Genomic DNA, 19,398 nt, shown 5'->3' on the forward strand with positions numbered 1-19,398 from the left:
TGGCGTGGCAGACCTCTCCTGACCCGCCCGCTGCTCCCCTCAGCAGTGTACTTCGTAGATCTGCCTGTTCTGCTCCCCACTCTGTCTCTGGTGAAGCCTCTCACCGCCCCTGAGCCTCTGGCCTATACCCCAGTTCTGTATGAATAAATAAATCTTTAAAAAAAACAAAAAACAAAACAAAACAAAAAAACAAACAGTAGAACTATCAATACATCCAATAAAAATCTTCTGCACAGCAAAGAAGACCGTGAAAGGACAGCCTACTGAATGGGAGAAAATCTTTGCAAATTATAGATCTGAGAAGAAGCTACTATCCAAAATATATGAGCTTATACAACTCAGTAACAACAAAAAAGATCTGACTGAAAAATAGGCATGTAGATACGATAGCAAATAGAAGATATAAAGATGTTCTAGGTCATAAATCATCATGAAATGCAAATCAAAACCACAATGAGATACTACTTCAAAATTGTTAGCATGGTTCTTTCTTACTTTTATTTATTTATACGCACAAGAGTTGGGGTATAGGCCAGAGGTGCAGGGGGTGGGGATAGATGAGGGGCGAGAGGATATTCACCAGAGACAGAGTGGGGAGCAGAACAGGTGGATCTTCTGAAATACACTGCTGAGAGGAGCAGCAGGGAAGGCAGGAGAGGCCTGCTGTGCCATGTGGGTCAGCTCCCTGGCTGAGGATTCAACTCGTGCTGCAGTGGCTGCGGAGAGCTTCATAGTACTGACACTTAACCCCTTGTACCTCCACGGTGGCCCTTAGGATAGTTACTATTCAAAAAAGAGTAAAAATAAGTATTGATGAGGACACAGAGAAAAGGGAATCTTTGTGCCTGTTGCTGGGAATATAAACTGGTGCAGCCACAATGGAAAGCAGTATAAAGATTCCTCAAAAAATAGAACTATCCACATGATCCAGAAATTCCAGGTTTGAGTATCCTGGACTAGGAAAACACTAATTCAAAAAGATAAATGTACCATTGTGTTCAGAGAAGCATTATGTATATTAGCCAAGATATGGAAACCACCTAAGTGTTTATTAATGGATAAACACAGAGAAAGAATATTATTCAGCCATCAAAAATGAAACCTTGCCACTTGTTAAATGTAGATAAATGTTAGATAAATGTTGAGATGTTTCCTTGAACTCCATACATATGGTAGATATGGTAAGTGAAGTAAGTCAGACAGAGAAAGAAAAATATTATACAATCTCTCCTATATGTGGGAAACTAAAAATATATACACATGAAAAAACAAGTTCAGAATAGATTGGTGGTTGCCAGAGGTGGTTGCCAGAGGATGGAGGTGGGCAGTTGGGAATTGGGAGAAATGAATGAATTGTTTCTGTTTCTCTTTTTTTGAGTGTAAGTAAATTGGGTAAAAAAAATCAATAAAGTTAAACAAAATACAAGTTTTTGTATTTTTTACTTTCTTACTGAATCCATTTTACTAAAAAAAAAGAAACATATAAAACATATTAAGTATCTTAGAAAATTAGCAAAAAATTAAGTTGAGCATATTACATTGTATAATATTTAGATAAGGATGCTTGAAAATTATAAATATTTTGTTCCCTCTCAATATAGCACATCACAAAAATACATTTTAAAAACTTTTTTCGTGTATGATTTCTATAAATGATCATATCCCTATTTATTAAGAAAAAGGCCTGATTACCACAAGCATTCATACATTCCTGAAATTTTCTGTACAGTAACTACAAAAGTAAAACCAAGAGGTGCGTCTGCACTTTGACAGTTGAAACCATTTTAAATATTAGAAGTTCAGTTAGTATCAAATATCATTCCAAATGGGATTTACTAGATTTACTTCTTGAGCTCTGAGTCACAAACACATATACTAGCCAAAGCAATTCACTGCAAGTGTTGTTGTCTCCCACACAGTGCCACTGCAGCAAGCATGCAAATCAGGAACACTGTGTGAAACAGACAGCTCCTGCACAACCAACAGCAGAGTCCAGGTAAGGTCCACCTGCTGCTCGTAGCTTCTCTATCAGAGCAGCAAAAGCCAAAGGTCAACCGGCATGGAATGGCAAGTAGGCTGGCCAATCTAGTCTAGAAACTTGGAGAAGGAAGAAGAGGCTCTGATTATCCCATGATCCTGAGTACCTCTTGCTCCTTTCCAAACACTGTAGATGATGTTGCAGACTGCACCTTGTGTACCCAGCCTCGATCCCACAAGAATCTGAGAGAGCTAAAGAAAAATTTTCAGTAGCTAAAGTTTTTAAAGAAAGCGTAAAGAGCTTGACAATGTCACTTATTTTCTTTTCAGGTAAACCCTGATTTGCAAGAAGATAAATAAGATATCCTTTGAATATTGACCCAACGGCAGACACCGAAAGAAGAGTTAGAAGCAGCAAAGCCAGTTTCTTTTGTCTTTAGCATAAAGCTCTCTGGCTATACTTGGAATCTACAACTGATGCTACTTCTGCCAGACACTGTTACTCCGTAGTCTTTTTTCCTTTCCAGTTCCTCTCTCTCTCTTCAAGTTCTGCCTCTGTGAAAGCTGCAGGGCCCCAGTTAGTGATCAGGTGAGGATTTTTTGAACCTAAAAGACAAACATATGAAACATAGGAATTATTATTATGTTCTTCAATTTATATGACCTCCTTTTCACAGACAAAACATTAATTTCTCTATTAATTTCCTCTATGAGAAGTATTCACAAACTACTAGAAGATACACACAAAGGGGATTTTAACTAGGCCTTCTTATCTATTAGAAGGCAAGTTATTCAAGAGATATTTACCCTAAGCAGTTTTGTTTCTGCATATATGAAGTTAAAAAGTTTTTAACATAATACAAATGTACAAATAAAACCAGAAAAATAATTTGAATAAATAATTGCCTAAAGAGTGTGTTACCTGGTTCTATCAATCGAATTAATCCTTCATGCTGGGCCACTTTATCCTTCCAGCTTTTGGTCTTATTAGTTGCCATCTCCAACTTCTTTTTAACTCCCTGGAACAAAAGTAGATTTTATATTATTCAGACAACACCAGTAGTTTAAGAGCTAAGTAGGTGGGCATTTACTATCTACTTGTAGTTTATCTCGCTAGTAATTCAGTCACTCTAAGAAGCAGGAAACACTACTAGTTCCACTTTACTGAAAATGAGGATTCAGAGATGTGAAGTAACTTAACAAAGGTATCACTTAGAGAACCTGATTCACTCTGATGACCACTAAATGGACAAGGTATCTTTGTATGCAGTAAGTCCCTACAAATCCACTCTTTACTGTCCTGTCCAGGACAGTAGGACACTTTTCCCTTCCCAGCTGGCACAACTTAAGCTTTCACAGTTGAAGGGGCTGAAAGGATACTGACGGAAGAAGGAGCTTTGCCTCTACATTCTACTCTGCTCTTCTTCCTAACTTGTAGGCAACTTCCACCAGCCCCACAAGGCGGCTTCCCAGTAGTTTAGTTGGCATAGCAACTTGCTGGGCTTTTCTGCAGTAACGTCAACCAAAGTCATGCCCTCTCCAAGAAGAGGATCATGGTACTAAGGTTAACAGGCAAGAGACAAAGGGATCCTCTTCTAGATGTGTACCTTGCCCGGGTGCCCTGCCTTAGTCCCAAAGATAGTGGCTACTTCCTTTATCTGCTATTCCTTGTTCTTGGTTTTCTGCTTTGCCACTTAAAAAACTTAGTAGGTAATCCCCTTTTACAGTTAATAATTATTTATATCAAATTTTCTCTACACAAATTGCTGCACGGTTTCTGTCTCCCACCTGACCCCTAACTGATAAGCTTGATCACCTATAAAATCTTTTTTTCTTACTCTTTTTTTTTTTAAAGATTTATTTATTTGCATACAGAGCTGGGGTACAGGCCAGAGGTGCAGGGGTTGGTGAGAGGATTCACCAGAAACAGAGTAGGGAGCAGAACAGGCAGATCGATGAAGTACACTGCTGAGGGGAGCAGCGGGTGGGTCAGGAGAGGTCTGCCACACCATGTGGTCACCTCCCGGGGAGGCGGGGATCGAACTCATGCGGAAGTGGCTTCAGCTTCTCAGTGCAGTGCTTTAACCCGCTGCACGACCAGGGAAGGCCTTCTTTTCTTACTCTTATTTCTGATACTTCTTAGCTCTTACATCTAAGCAAATTCTTACTATATCTCCCTATAGTAAGCAAATATTCCATTATGTAAAACTATTTGTTTTTAAAATTTTAAATGTGCACATTTGCTGGGGTAAGTTTGCCTCATATGGGAAAAACAGTGGCATCAGACTTCCAGACTTTAAGCTATATTATAAAACCATAATAATTAAAACACCATGGTCTGGAACAAAAATAGACACAGACCAATGGAATGCAACCAGAAATAAACCCAAACCTATATGGACAGTTAGTAAATGACAAAGGACCCAAAATATACACCAGAGCATACTTCAATAAATTATGTTGTGTTGTGTTGTGAGAACTGGACAAACACATACAAAAGAATGAAATTAGACCACTGTCTCACACCACACACCAAACTCAACTTAAATTGGATAAAAGACTTCAATGTAAGACCAGAAATTAAAATATTTAAAAACGAAAACAAAACAACATATGCAAAACACTTCACAACATAAGCTTCAGTGATGTTTTTGCAGATTCATCTCCAACAGCAAGGAAAACAAAAGGGAATATAAACAATTGGGACTATACTGAACTGAAAATCTTCTGCATAGTGAAAGAAACTATAACTAAAATGAAAAGACACCCTACTGAATGGGAGAAAAAATTCACACACAATATATCTAACAAGGAACTGAAATCAAGGATCTACAAAGAACTTATACAACTCAGTAAGAAGAAAAAAATAACCAAATCAAAAAATGGGCAGAAGAGCTAAATAGGCACATCCCCAAATAAGACATAGAAATGGACAACAGGCACATGAAAAAATGTTCACCACTTATCATCAGGGTAATACAAATCAAAACTACAATAAGATACCTCACATCTGTAAGGATGGCCATATCAAAAAGATGAGAAACATCAAATGTAGGTAAGGATTTGGAGAAAAAGGAATCCTTACACTGTGGGTAGTGATATAGACTGGTCCAGCCCCTTTGCAAAACAGTATGAAGGAGGTTTTTCAAGAGATTAAAACTCCATCTCCCATACAATTCAATAATTTCACTACTAGGTACCAAGGAATGTAAAACATTAGTTTGGGCCCTCCCTGGTGGCGCAGCAGGTTAAAGCACAGCACTAAGAAGCTTAAGCCACTTCAGCATGAGTTCAATCCCCACCTGCCCTGGAAGAGATCCACATGGCATGGAAGACCTCTCCTGACCCACCCGCTGCTCCCCTCAGCAGTGTACTTCATTGATCTGCCTGTTCTTCTCCACGCTCTGTCTCTGGTGAATCCTCTCACCCTCCCCATCTCTGGCCTGTACCCCAGCTCTGTATGAAAAAATAAATAAATCTTAAAAAAAAAACAACAACAACACTAGTCTGAAGGGAAACTGCCTTCCATGTTCATTACAGCACCATAAAATAGCCAAAGTATGGAAACAATGTAAATGCACAAAAACAAATGAGAGGACTGAGAAGATATGGTATATATACATAATGGAATACTACTCAGCAATCAAAAAGAGAAATTCATGCTATTTGTAGCAACATGGATGGAGCTGGGAGGGACTCTGCTAAGTAAAATAAATCAGAAGGAGAAAGACAAATACTAGATGGTGTCAATCATATCTGGATGAAACAAACTATCAGAGAAAGCCAAACTCAAAAATTAATCTTTGAAAGCTAACTATAGAATGGAGGTTATCAGAGGAAAAGGCGAGGACAAAATGGGAAGGAAGCACAATGTACTTGGTGGACTATGCACTTTGGTGCACTTTGGCAACAACACCTGAAGGAGGATCCTAGACTTCAAAAATACAAACAGCAATGTAAACTAATGTTAACTTAATCAAAAAATTATTTTCCAAAACATAGCATTTAACTGACAAGAGAAATAGTAGGGAAGGCAATAAAAAAAAAATGACCATTGAAATCAACCTTCAAACTGGAAGGTCTCTTCCCTATTCTAAGGGAAGAAACTGCATTCCAAGAAACTGTTCTATAGATACAGCCTTGAGAGGATGTGTTATGGTGTGTGGTGTATTGCTGAGGATCTAGATTGTAACTGTGACTGAAGAGTTAGAGCCTTAATAAAACCCTAAGATTTGGTGAAGGGTGATACAGAAAATCACTTGTTGGGGCCACCTAAGGCAAGTACTGTAAGTTCCCCTGTTCATTAAAGCTACCACATATCAAAAAATGATTACCTCATACTGCTCAAGCGCTTGTTTCCGTTCTAACTCCAGCTGTTCCAGCTGTCGCATGGCTTCCTGAAGGGCCTGCTCTTTCATAACACGCTGATTCTCCAACTCCTGCTTCTCCGCCTCTGTTGTTTGAATGGCCTGCTGCTGCTCCAAATGCCACTTTTCCAGTTCAGCCCTCTTGCAAGACTCTTCTTCCAATAGCCTGCAAAGTGGAAAGCTCAGGATCACATCTGTCCACATCACTATACCTGCCCCAGCAGACGGCAGGGCACTTTATAGCCAGGAGGGTGTGTAAAGTCATCCACATCCACCTTTCTCACTTCACCAAGAGGAAACCTGGAACCAGAGAGACCCATACCCATATATTCTGCTCTAAGCTCTGCTTTAACATTTTTTGAAAAAAAAAAAAAAAATTTAGTAACAGGCCCTCCCTGGTGGCGCAGCGGGTTAAAGCACAGCACTGAGAAGTGAAAGCCACTTCCGCATGAGTCTGATCCCCGCCTGCCCCGGAGGTGACCAGATGGCGGGGCAGACCTCTTCTGGCCCGCCAGCTGCTCCACTTCATCGATCTGCCTGTTCTGTACCCTACTCTGTCTCTGGTGAATCCTCTCACCCTCCGCATCTCTGGCCTGTACCCCAGTTCTGTATGCACAAATAAATAAATCTTTGAAAAAAAAATTAGTAACATTTATGGAGGTTTATTGTGCCATGAACTGAGTTAATATTTTCTCAACAAATCCTCAAAATAAACTCAGGTACTATTACTATACATAATTTAGATAAATGAAGCACAAAGTTGAAGTGACTTGTAAGGGTTCATTTATTTGCACTGGGAAGGCCAAGTCTTAAAATTACTTGGTTGGGTACAAAATGATGTAAAAATAAACTGTTATAAAAAAAATTACTTGGTTGGTATAATATTAAACATTCTTTCATTTAGTAAGAATCTATACTAAGGAAAAAGCTAATAATTAAACTAATGGAGAGAAGAAGGAGCTAACAAAAGGTATAGTGATTATAGACACAATTCTAACATGCCAGACACTGTACCTTCAGTATTAGCAATTCTGCAAGCATTACCATCCCTACATTACAGACAAAACCACAGAAAACAAAGACATGTTGCACAGGTGGTAGTGAATTTCCACCCAAGTCTGTGTGACTCCAAAATGTCGTTTTTTTTTTAAAGATTTATTTATTTGTGCATACACATCTGGGGTGCAGGCCAGAGGCTCAGGGGCAGTGAGAGGCTTCACCAGAGACAGAATGGGGAGCAGAACAGGAAGATCGATAAAGTACACTGCTGAGGGGAGCAGCGGGTGAGTCAGGAGAGGTCTGCCACGCCATGTGGTCACCTCCGGGGCAGGCGGGGATCGAACTCATGCTGAAGTGGCTTTCACTTCTTAGTGCTGTGCTTTAACCCGCTGCGCCACCAGGGAGGGCCCCAAAATGTCATTTTTTAACAACAGGCTAACTATCTGAGAAATATCCAGCTATGTGGGTATTTAAATAAATAAACTGGCATACAGACCCAAAGTATAAACAATGTGGTTAATGTCAGTTCAGGGTAGGACACACTGCATCCTGGGGCCAAGCCATCAGTATTATAGTAAGTTACTACCTAAGAGTATTTGCTCTTTTAGAACCAACAACAAAGGAAGCAACAGACTTTACAGTCCTTATTGGTTGAGCCTCCCATCTCAAGCCCTCCATTACCAAATCCCACCTGCACAACAGTTAGGATTCCTTCTACAACAACCTGCACAGGGGTATCAAACTCTGCTCAAATACAATGTCATTCACCACTTCAGACATCAGGCCAGTTTATTTACGGTGAACCTTAATCCTTAGAAAGTTCTTCCTCAAGCTAAGATGAGCTCTCCCATTCACTATCCCTAGTGTCTTAGCTGTCTCTTGGAGTGTGATGTTCCCAAATGAAGTGTGTGACACAAAGGCAAAAGAATTTGCCATGCTGGTAACAGCAATACTGAGTGTCATGTGACAGAAGAGCAACGGTGACAAATAACACCGTTGAGTGTCATCCTCATCAGACCATTCCCTTGGCCTGGTATGGGTTGTGTTTGGTGCTGCTCAGTCTCCCTTAGTTCTTAACTGTGTCAAGACCTGGCCATCCATCTATGCATGGAATTGAACTTCTTACAAACCTGTCAAGAAATTCATTTTTTGCTATAGCTAACACAAGTTGAATTCTGTGGTTTGCAAACAAGCCCCTTCACCAAAGACTAATCACTCTCTTTGTACCTCTGTATCCTCACTTATTAAAAAAAAAAAATAGAAACTCACCTAACACCCAAGATTTGCTAATGCATAAGATGTGATAATGCACTTAGAACAATGTCTGTCACATACTAAATGTTGAAAAAAGTTATTACTACAGTGGGACTAATACCTTACTTGCTCTGGATACTTCATATCCATTAAGCTGTCTGAGTGTATAGGAGGGTTCTGGAAGTCATTTCACAGGGAAGTAAAACTCTGAACCTTTTCAAATAAATTGCTATTAAGCCAAATCTAGATCCTGTACTTGTTCTATTGCTATATTTAACTATCTTCTTGGTCTATTAATCCCAGCGTGTCAATAGCATTTATGAATGTTTATTTTGACATTCTACATATCAAATGTTTCTCATGTGCAAATTAGAAGAACAGAAACCAAGTAACTGACTACCCAAAGTCAGACATTACAGTAAGCCATTTGCATGCATAAATCACATGTAATTTCCAAGCAACCCTAGAAGATTAAAAAGTATCCTTATCTTACTGGTCAGGAACTGAAGGTTCAAAGTAGTAACTCTTCTAAATTAAACAGAAAATAGCAGAGTTGGAACTCAAACCCAAATGTCCTTAGAGTTCAGTTCCTTACTGCCTTCAAACACATTAAAGGTATTATATCTTGTGGGAAAGAAATCGCTAGTCCACAGTGGCTCCAATGAGTAAAATGTGGATCCATTCAGTCATTCAAAAAATATCATTTGGAGGTTAATGTGTCAGGTACTGTATAAGGTGCTAGGCATATAGGCATGTATGCCCTCAAATATTACAGATCCAAAAAATTAGCAGGGGAAGGTCTCTTTTAAAAATATTTATTTACTTATGCATAAAACTGGGGGATAGGCTAGAGGTACGGGTGATGAGAGGATCCACCAGAGACAGAGTAGGGAGCAGAACAGGCAGATTCCCTGAAATACACTGGTAAGGGGAGCAGTGAGCCAGACAGGAGAGGTGTGCTGCACCTTATGTGAGTTAGCTCCCTAGCCAGGGATCAAACTCAGGCCATGGAGATTATAGCACTGAGACTAGTCCCTAGGCCACCAGGGAAGCCTATAGCAAGTGCAAGTTTAAATGGGACATATTATGGCTCAGCTTCAAAAACTTCAATGATTGAGCTGTCCAAATGATAAGTCAACAATTTTTTCTGAGTTCCTATTCAGGAGAGGCTAGAAAACCTTCAGAGTTACGTATCAAAAAACAAACTTCAGTTTTAATTTAAAAAAAAAAGACAAGCATGAGGTAGCTCAGGTCAAAGTTCTTATATTTAAACGATTTGCTATAAAAAGTACCACTAGAAAAACTTAACGGCACTGAAAGAGAGAGGACCATCATTGGAAGAACATGACATGCCAGATACTCCAAGAACAACTTGCTATTATTTATACAAAGAACAGGAAAACTACGAAGTCCTCTGGGCCCTCCCTGGTGGTACAGTGGGTTAAAGCACAGCACTGAGAAGCTAAGGCCTCATCAGCATGAGTTCGATCCCTGCCCGCCCCAGAGGTGACCACATGGCGTGGCAGACCTCTCCTGACCCGCCCACTGCTCCCCTCAGCAGTGTACTTCGTCGATCTGCCTGTTCTGCTCCCCGCTCTGTCTCTGGTGAATCCTCTCGCCGCCCCTGAGCCTCTGGCCTGCACCCCAGTTCTGTATGCACAATAAATAAATCTTTTTAAAAAAAAAAGTCCTCTGTACACTCCCTGGACTAAAGACAATGTTTGATTTCATTAGTGCCAGACTTAAATATTTCTATTCCAACCCAATGACATCTGTCCTTGATTTTCTAATGAGAAAGTCCTACTGTGAGGAGAGCTAAGTGAATGTTCCCTTTGGCAATCAGACAAAATGACCACTAGAGGGGGCTAATATGTTCATTTCTAGTTCCAAAAACTAAGGTGAGAGAAAAATAATCAAAACTAGTAAAATAGTGAGAGATGGGGAAGCAGGGGCCCAGTGGGATATGGTAGAGATTGTTGGAGCACTGGCAGTAGGCAGGGTGTGGAAGCATACATTTGCAGAGTTCTGAACCTATAAACCCCAGAGCAGATAAAAAAATGTAAACCTACTTTACTTCAATAAATTTGGAAAAAAAAGTAATAATAAAATGATTATATTTATAAATGGTCTTTGCACACCAAGAAAAACATTAAACTCTGTGCAGTGATTTTTTAAATTAATATAATAGTTTATTTTTACATCATTTTGTGCATTTTTCCATCTCAGTTGTAATCCCCATAGGCTTCCCCATCACCAAATCACCCATGTGCCATAACCATCGTCCAGTGCATTTCCTTACCTCCACTGTTTTTGATCCTATCCCCCACCCCACCCCCATAAAATGTCTCTGGTATATAGCTGTTCATTATTATTATTATTTTCTCGCCTGGTCCGTTATACTCCTCTGTGCAGTGATTTTTAAGTTTGTTGGAGCAGTCACATGTAATATATTTGCATTCAAAAGGCTGAAACCTGCTTACTAAAATCAGTGTACAAAATAATTAACCAGAATTTTTAAAATAACAACACTTATATCCTGCTCCTATTTACAGGCATTCTAATTTAGTACATGTGTGAGGCAGTCTCTATATGTGCATTTTTAAAAAGCTTTATGGGTGATTGTGATGTATGCCTCTAATTAAAAACTATCAACTTCATTGTCCAAAATTGTCTCTTATTCAAAATATCTTTCATTCTATAAATACAAAACAAATAATACTTTAACAAATTGCTGGTTATCTGAATCCCTCTGTGATCTAATCCCTCTGGGTCATAATCAACCTCCTTAAAACCACAGAAAAGTAATACATAGTAAAAGCTCACCTGTGAATTCTCTGTACAATTTAAAACTCACAATATATGACAGATGATTAAACAAAAACAATCCATTGTCCATTAGAATGCCTTTCTCTAGGATATCTGGGACTCAGACTTTCCCAAAGAGTGGATTCTGTGTTAACTTCACTGCCCAGAGATGGCCTTTTCAAGAACTTAGCTAACACCACAGCTCAGGGACTTACCTGTGGGATCTATAGATGCCGTTAATGTGCTAAGCATTTAATTTTCTATTCAGAAGATTTTTTTTTTCCTTCACAGAAATTAAAGTTTTCAAGCCTTAATTAATTTATTTTTGAGGCCACTTTTGGTTAAGTATACAATAAAGAAATCTTTTGTTCTCTCTTCCTAAATAAATATTTTAAAAAAGACCTTTTGCTGTTCCACATGTGGAAAGGCAAGGAAGGAAAATACCGCAGCTCAACCCACAAGGGGTCCCATAAACTGGGTCAGCGCTCAAGGCGTGCCTGCACTGACCCACTGCTGCTCCCGGGGCAAATACTGCCTAGCGCTGCAGCCCCAGATGAGTCATCTTGAAGAAAGTAAATGGGGAAGCAAAGTTAGAAATAGAAGAAGATAGTTTAAATTTGTCTTTGGACTCTTGATTCTACTTCATTCTCCATATTGTGACAAAGTCCAAAAGTGGAGAGTTTTCATCTGAGCACAAGACTACCGTAAATAATAAACCAGACTTTAAAAGTTCTAAGGAAAAAAAAAAATCTAGATGTCAAGAACTTGTAAAAATAAGTTTTCCGGCCCTCCCCGGTGGCGCAGCGGGTTAAAGCACAGCACTGAGAATCTAAAGCCACTTCCGCATGAGTTTGATCCCCGCCTGCCCCGGAGGAGACCACATGGCGCGGCAGACCTCTCCTGACCTGCCCGCTGCTCCCCTCAGCAGTGTACTTCGTCGATCTGCCTGTTCTGCTCCCCACTCTGTCTCTGTGAAGCCTCTCACCCTCCGCATCTCTGGCCTGTATCGCAGCTCAGTATGAATAAATAAATAAATCTTAAAAAAAAAAAAAGACTAAGATTTCCAGTAGGGATTATTTAAATAAGCAGCTCTCCTGCCTGCTTGTAGGTGTTTTGTTTTGTTTCGTTTTCATAGGCTTTTTCCCTTTGCAAAGCAGCGGCAGCAGCTCTCCTCCCTATCTGTGACTGCGCAGGTATCTCTTTGTTTCCTTTCTCCTTTTCCTAATAAATCTGTCCTTTTAAAATGTTTTTTTTAAAAAGAAGGGTTATTTAAGTAGTGTCACCAATCCCTGAGTCACCAGATGGAAAATGTTTATTTCCTCCTTATCCTCAGAGCAGCTGCAACTAGGGCTTAGAGGCGACCCCTTCCTCCATGTACGAGCCCTGTGTGGCCTGGACATGTTGAAGAAGCCAGATCTGATCCTGAGTCCATAGACATTCTAGAACATGACTAAGGGTACCACATCAGACACACCTACCAGATTGTCCTAAAATAGATATATGGCCAGTCTTCAGCCCCAGAAACTGGGGTCTTCCCATGCCCCTGACTGACATTAAGTAACCAGCCCGCTAAGCCTCTATGTTCCCTCCAATCGGGCAGGGACATGGCTTGCCTTCCACCAGAGTGTTGACCATTCACAGGAAGTATATTAGTCGATGTGAAGAACATAAAGACATAGTGTACAAGCTGATTGGGCACCTGGCCTGAAGCTTCCGCACTGTCTCTTCATCTTGTCGGGCCTGTCTCTCATCCTCAAGAGCTTCCTGCAGCTTTACATACATATCTTCCAGCTCCCGCACTCGCTGCAAATACTGTTCCAGTTCAGAGGACTTTTGGGCAACCTGTTCTTCCATCTGCTGTCTGATCTGGTGGTATGAAAGAGTTATGTTTAAAGACAGTTTGACTTTGCCCTCAGGAAAAGCCTCCCACTCAACCACCATCCTGAGGGATTGCCCAGCCCATGAGGCAGCCCTTCAGGGTAGCAGGTCTTGTCCCTCATTCTTTGAACCTGGGATGGAGGAAGCAAGAGCACCACACCCAACACCAATCAAGACCACACCCTAGGACTGCAGGAACCAAACTATAACCCAAATGTTGTTTCCCTGCCCTGGTATATTTCCATCCCCTCCACTTCATACTTTCAGCTCAGATCAAGAAAAAGAAATGTTTCCCTGTATAACTTCTCTTTAAATTTCTTTCTGTCTTAAAGTTACAACCTCTTTACTAACTAAGTCTTCTCTAAAAGGAATAAATGATTCACAGCAGGAAGAGACAAAGGCTAGAACTGAAGGGGAAAGGAATGATTGCTCTGCAGTCACTCTTCCTGCATGTATCTGGCCATCTACCTTCCTTTTCCCCTCCCTAGGGCACATCCAGCCCTGGAGGAACTCAAGCAAGTTAGTGTCCTAAGTAGTCCTATGATTTCTCCCTTCTGTATTAAAAAGTTCTGAATCTCTGACTTAAAAAGTAAGGCATGAACATCTTAAATGCACTCTCACACATATTAGCAGGAGTCTGCAGTTTACAAAATCTCATTTGTATTAGCTCACGTCATCCTCCCAAGAGTCATGAGAAACCATATGATAGCCCTCCTAGTCTAATTAAGAGAAAACTAACACTCATCGCAGGGAGCAAAGAGGAAAGAATCTCTGATCTCCTTGAGTACAGGACTCCTTTACATTACAACTGCCTTCATCTGTGAGCTTCTCTCTCCTACCACAACCACATGCATTACAACTCCAAGCAAGAAAAAATGTTCCCGAAGGAAAGGTCACGAGTATCTATTCAACAGGCACTGGACTTGACACTCTCCCACACACGGTAGCTCAATGTGAGAAGACCTGCACTCCAATTAACCCGAGAACTCCCTGAAGCAACCTGCCCCCTGGGACTCCTGAGAATGGGAACCTCTGAGATGAATCAGAGCTGCCAGAGCAGCAGACTAGAATTCTTATGTTCTCATGATTTCAGAAACCCCAACTTCGTTCATTACTGAGGAGAAATGTCATGGAAACTATGCTTACTTTTTCCATAGCTATTTATTTTCCAAGTCAGCACTCTGAGAAGGAAAAGGGATACTATTAATAACTATACCAGACTGGCAGAAACTATAGCAGACAAACCAGGACATACAGCCACCTTAATCACAGTTCTTACTACCCCATCCCACAAATTTCTACTTTGGGATCTTGAAAGCAACGTCTATAGCTTTTACCTTTACATCCCTATTCTTGTTCCTGGCATACAGAATGTGCCCAATAAACTGATAATAGACACATGAACATGTAACTTCCCCGACAGCCCAGCGGCCCAGTGGCTTACGGTCAGCACCCCCAAGCCTTTGCACCTCCACATGGCACTCACAAGTTTCTCTCGCTCCAGCTCGGTGCTGAACCTGGCCTGTAGTTCCACTTGAGTCTGAAGGCGTTTCTTTTCTTCTTCAGCTGCACGAGATGCTGCTTCTTCCAGTTTCTAGTCAATAAGAATGCATTCACAGAAAAGTAGGCATTACTACAGTGGATGTACATTTATAGAGAAATGATCCAAGATCTGTTTTTGAGTTCTTTCTATTCAGTTCTGTCATCTTATAGAACTGAACAGAAAGCCTATATAGAGCCTAACTTCAGTCAGGCTAGCACCAGGGGCTTCAAGGAACCCTTTCACCAACAAAACCATCACAATAATTTTAACCAAATTATTTTACAAGAACCATTTCAATCTCTGGGAATATCCTAAAGGCACACAACAAATGGAGAACATTTATCCGTGAAAATCATTAACTCCATGTAAGAACAGTGCCATTCACAGCAAGCCCCCTTTCACCAGATTTTGGTGGTAAGGAATGAAAAGAATTGTAGCACCAGGAGATCAATAAACTCAAGTACAGGCTAGCAGGAAGCTTAACAAAGAACACTACAGAGAGATAGCAAAGAAGAACCTTCCAGTAGAAGGAATAAGTCTCAAAAGTTTGGTGTCAAAGACAACATGGTATCTGATTTTAAATATCAGACTTGGGGGGAGGCCTTTCTGGTGGTGCAAGGGGTTAAGTCTCAGCACTATGAAGCTTCAGCAAACACTGCAGCATGAGTTCCATCCCTGGCCAGCTAGTTGATCCACATGGTGTAGCAGACCTCTCCTGTCTCCTGAGGGGAGCTCACTGCTCCCCTCAGCAGTGTGTTTTAGTTAATCTGCCTGTTTTGCTCCCCACTCTGTCACTGGTGAATCCTCTGCCTCTGTACCTTTGCTGGCCTACACCCCCATTCTTGTATTGCATAAATTAAAAAAAAAAAAATCTTTAAAAATAAGTAAATAGCTGGCCCTCCCTGAGAAGCTAAAGCCACATCCACATGAGTTCAATTCCCGCCTGCCCCGGAGGTGACCACATGGTGTGGCAGACCTCTCCTGACCCGCCCGCTGCTCCCCTCAGCAGTGTACTTCGTCGATCTGCCTGTTCTGCTCCCCACTCTGTCTCTGGTGAAGCCTCTTACCGCCCCTGAGCCTCTGGCCTGTACCCCAGTTCTGTATGCACAAGTAAATAAAATAAAAATCTTAAAAAAAAAAAAAAAGTAAATACCAGACTGGGTAATTTAGGCCCACTGTCTCCATTCTGGAAAACAATGGAGCAATTAGCTGTCTAGCAGCTGGGTAAGACACCAATAAAGCAAGACAGTTTAACAGAGTTTAGAGATAGAAGATGAGAGCCTAGCTAACAGTCTAGTTATCCTGATACTGTGCACTTGCCCAACACTGTGTGTCTGAGCATCTGGTTAGAAGCTTCACACTGTGAGCAAAGTAGACACTAACACAGTCTAGCCAACTCACTAAGCAAACAGATAATAAGAAGTCATTGGGAAAGAGGAGGAAGTACCACCCAGGGCTGCTATATCTCAATGTTCAATTTCTGACAAAAAAAAATATGAGATATGCAAGAAAGAGGAAAGTGTAATTCATACAGGGGGAAAATCCAACAACAGAAACTGCCTTTCAAGGAGCCCAGGTAGTAGATTTAGCAAAGAGTTAAAAATAGTTATTATATGTCCAAATAAGTAAAAGAAACATGTCTAAGGAAACAAAAGAAGACATGATGCTATCCATCAAATAAAAAAAGAAAAAAGAAAAAAATTATAAAAAAAAAATGGAAGTTCTGGGGTTGAAAATGATGATAACTGAAATGAAATATTCACTGGAGAGCCTCATAGGTATATTTTGGCTGCAAGAAGAATGTATCAAAGATAGAGCAGTATAAAGAACAGAGGTGGGGAAAAGAAATGGAGAAATAAAAGAGCCTTATAGGATTGTATGACACCTTTAAGTGCAACAGCATTCACAAAATGGGGGCATTAGGAATAGAAAGTGAAAAAGAAGTAGAAAAAATATTTGAAGAAATAATGATTAATGACATTCCTTGTCTGAAGGAAAATAAAATTATGTACCACATACTGACATTTTGGTCAGTGATAGACTGCTTATATGATGTAGGTCCCCAGATTCCTACTGCCTAGTGACACTACAAGAGCATTATAAAGCTTTGGGTGACCCAGCTCCTCTTCCAAAATGACCTCCTGAATTGCTACACTAGAAAAATGAGTAGTGTTTGGAGGATAACATATACTCTATAACTGTATAACTGTACAGTTATATAGTTTGTATAACTGTTTATGTAACTGTAGTTTATATACCAGTTTGTATAACTGTAACATAACCAACTACAAAATCACCTAATGGTGTATTTTTCAAATATGAGTGAAACTATGAATAAAAAGAAATTATAAAAAGCATCGTAACCAAGACTAAATGGTTAAATTGCTTTTAGGCTTTAAAGCATAAAAGAAAAAAAAATACCTTTCTTCCTGAGGACTGTATTTAGAGCAGTTTGTTTATGCCTGAGTAAGAAGTGACTAACCTGAACTGAGTTCCAAGCCTGGGTAGAGCCAGAAGACCACAAATGCAGGCAGGCTACCCAGAGGCCATGAGCACACCCACAGATAGTCAAAACCCCATCTATCCAAAGAAAAACCTCTTCATTCTTATCCATGTATGAACTGTCCTGTAACTAGTCAGTGAATTTCAGTCTAGTATACACTTCTTTGCCCCTAACCTGATTTTCAGCCAATATAAATTAACTTGTTTGTTTTCAACCCTAGCCTCCAAAACCTGTATTTCTTAACCAGAGAGGCAGATTTGAGTTTGTGTCTCCTCTCCTTGTCAATGAATTCACAATAAAGCTTCTTTATTTACTACAACCCTGGTGTCATAATAATCTGGCTTCTATGCACAACAGATACCTAGCCCAATGCTGGGCAATAAAACTACCCCTGCTGTTAAGTGGTGCATGGTTGCAACCTACACATCCAAGAAGTTCAATGAACTCTAGGGTGAAGAGAGACCCCCTCCCACATATCACAGTAAAATGTGAAACACAAAGACAAAAGGAAATCTTGAAAACAACAAGAGAAATGCATTCATCACACACAAGGAAACTCCAGTTAGATAGCTGACTTTTATGAAGAACATGTGCTTAGAGCCAAAATACTGTAAATAAACTTTAAGTGTGACACTTCCAAGCTGGAGTACTTAATTGTCAAACTCTAGAACGCTTTTCCTCTAACACAACGAATACCGAAATTTAAAAGGGCAGCTTGTCTATAAGCCTGGATTTCATAATTATACATGTAAACTCCAATCCAGCAATCCCACCTGTGAGAATTTAAAAATATATATGCTCATGTATAAAATTATCCAGGTACAAGGTAATTCCCTGTAGCCTTATCTATTAAAACAACACAATTGTTCATAAATAGGAGATATGTTAAACAAGTGAAGATACAACCATCTAATATAATATTACATGGCTATTATGAATGAGGACTAATAAAGAAAATTTTCAAAAAATATATAAATTGTACCCTCCCTGGTTAAAGCACAGTACTAAGAAGTTAAAGCCACTTTAGCATCCCTGCTTGCCCCTGAGGTGATCCACATGGTGTGGCAGACCTCTCCTGCCCCACCCGCTGCTGCCCTCAGCAGTGTACTTTGTCGATCTGCCTATTCTGCTCCCACTCTGTATCTGGTGAATCCTCTCACCACCCCTGCACCTCTGGCCTGTACCCCAGTTCTGTATACACAAATAAATCTTTTAAAAAAAAATATATATATATATATATAAATTAAGTGGGATAAACCAGACAGAAAAGTGACGATGAGTATGTATTTTCTGTGCTTTATAAATGAGAAAACAAGAATAGACTAATTTTTTTTTCATGTATATGCGTTTAAAAACTCTAGAAGGATATACAGAAATGAAATGTAATGGTATTTTTAGGCAAAACTAGAAAATATAATTGTGTTATCTATTCAAATTATTATCTGTTAAAAGAAACAAAAGTATAAATAAAAATTATTTGGTGGGGAGGTTGAATAGGTCTGTGAATATATGCTAGATGATATTGCAATGGTTCATTCATATTATTACACACTTGTTTGAACCCACAAAATACAGAATGTCAATACTGAACCCGAGAGTAAATTATGAATTTTGGCTGCTCATGAGTATCAATGTAGTTTCACCCACTGTATCAAATGTCCTGTTCTGGTGGGGGATGATGGGAAAGGAAAGATGTCTCCCTCTGGTGGAGAGGCTGACACTGGGGCAGATGATGCATCTTGGGGGTAGGGAGAATGTGGGGACCCTCTGTACTTTCTTAATTTCTTTATTAGGACTTAAAATTGCTTTTAAAAAGTAGTTAAAATTGTTTGGGTATGGCCCTCCGTGGTGCAGCGGGTTAAAGCACACCACTAAGAAGCTTAAGCCACTTCCGCATGAGTTCGATCCCCGCCTGCCCCAGAGGTGACCACATGTTGTGACAGACCTCTCCTGACCAGCCCGCTGCTCCCCTCAGCAGTGTACTTCGTCGACCTGCCTGTTCTGCTCCCTGCTCTGTCTCTGGTGAATCCTCTCACCCACCGCATCTCTGGCCTGTACCCCAGTTCTGTATG

The 19,398-nt window shown here is 40.2% G+C and overlaps 1 protein-coding gene across 1 annotated transcript in view; it reads right to left on the reverse strand.

The window, feature by feature from the left end:
• Positions 1 to 1,532: 1,532 nt before the first annotated feature.
• Positions 1,533 to 19,398, reverse strand: part of SWAP70 (SWAP switching B-cell complex 70kDa subunit) — a 73,229-nt gene continuing 55,363 nt past the window's right edge. The window contains exons 8-12 of the mRNA XM_004683052.2: positions 14,767 to 14,874; positions 13,102 to 13,268; positions 6,312 to 6,510; positions 2,900 to 2,996; positions 1,533 to 2,583 (exon numbers count right to left, since the gene is read on the reverse strand). Of these exons, the coding sequence (XP_004683109.1) occupies positions 2,477 to 2,583; positions 2,900 to 2,996; positions 6,312 to 6,510; positions 13,102 to 13,268; positions 14,767 to 14,874 (678 nt within the window). The 3' untranslated portion in view covers positions 1,533 to 2,476. The remainder of the gene's footprint in view (positions 2,584 to 2,899; positions 2,997 to 6,311; positions 6,511 to 13,101; positions 13,269 to 14,766; positions 14,875 to 19,398) is intronic.

This window comes from Condylura cristata, unplaced genomic scaffold, assembly GCF_000260355.1.
Source record: "Condylura cristata isolate star-nosed mole 26May11 unplaced genomic scaffold, ConCri1.0 scaffold00015, whole genome shotgun sequence".
Classification (NCBI taxonomy): domain Eukaryota; kingdom Metazoa; phylum Chordata; class Mammalia; order Eulipotyphla; family Talpidae; genus Condylura; species Condylura cristata.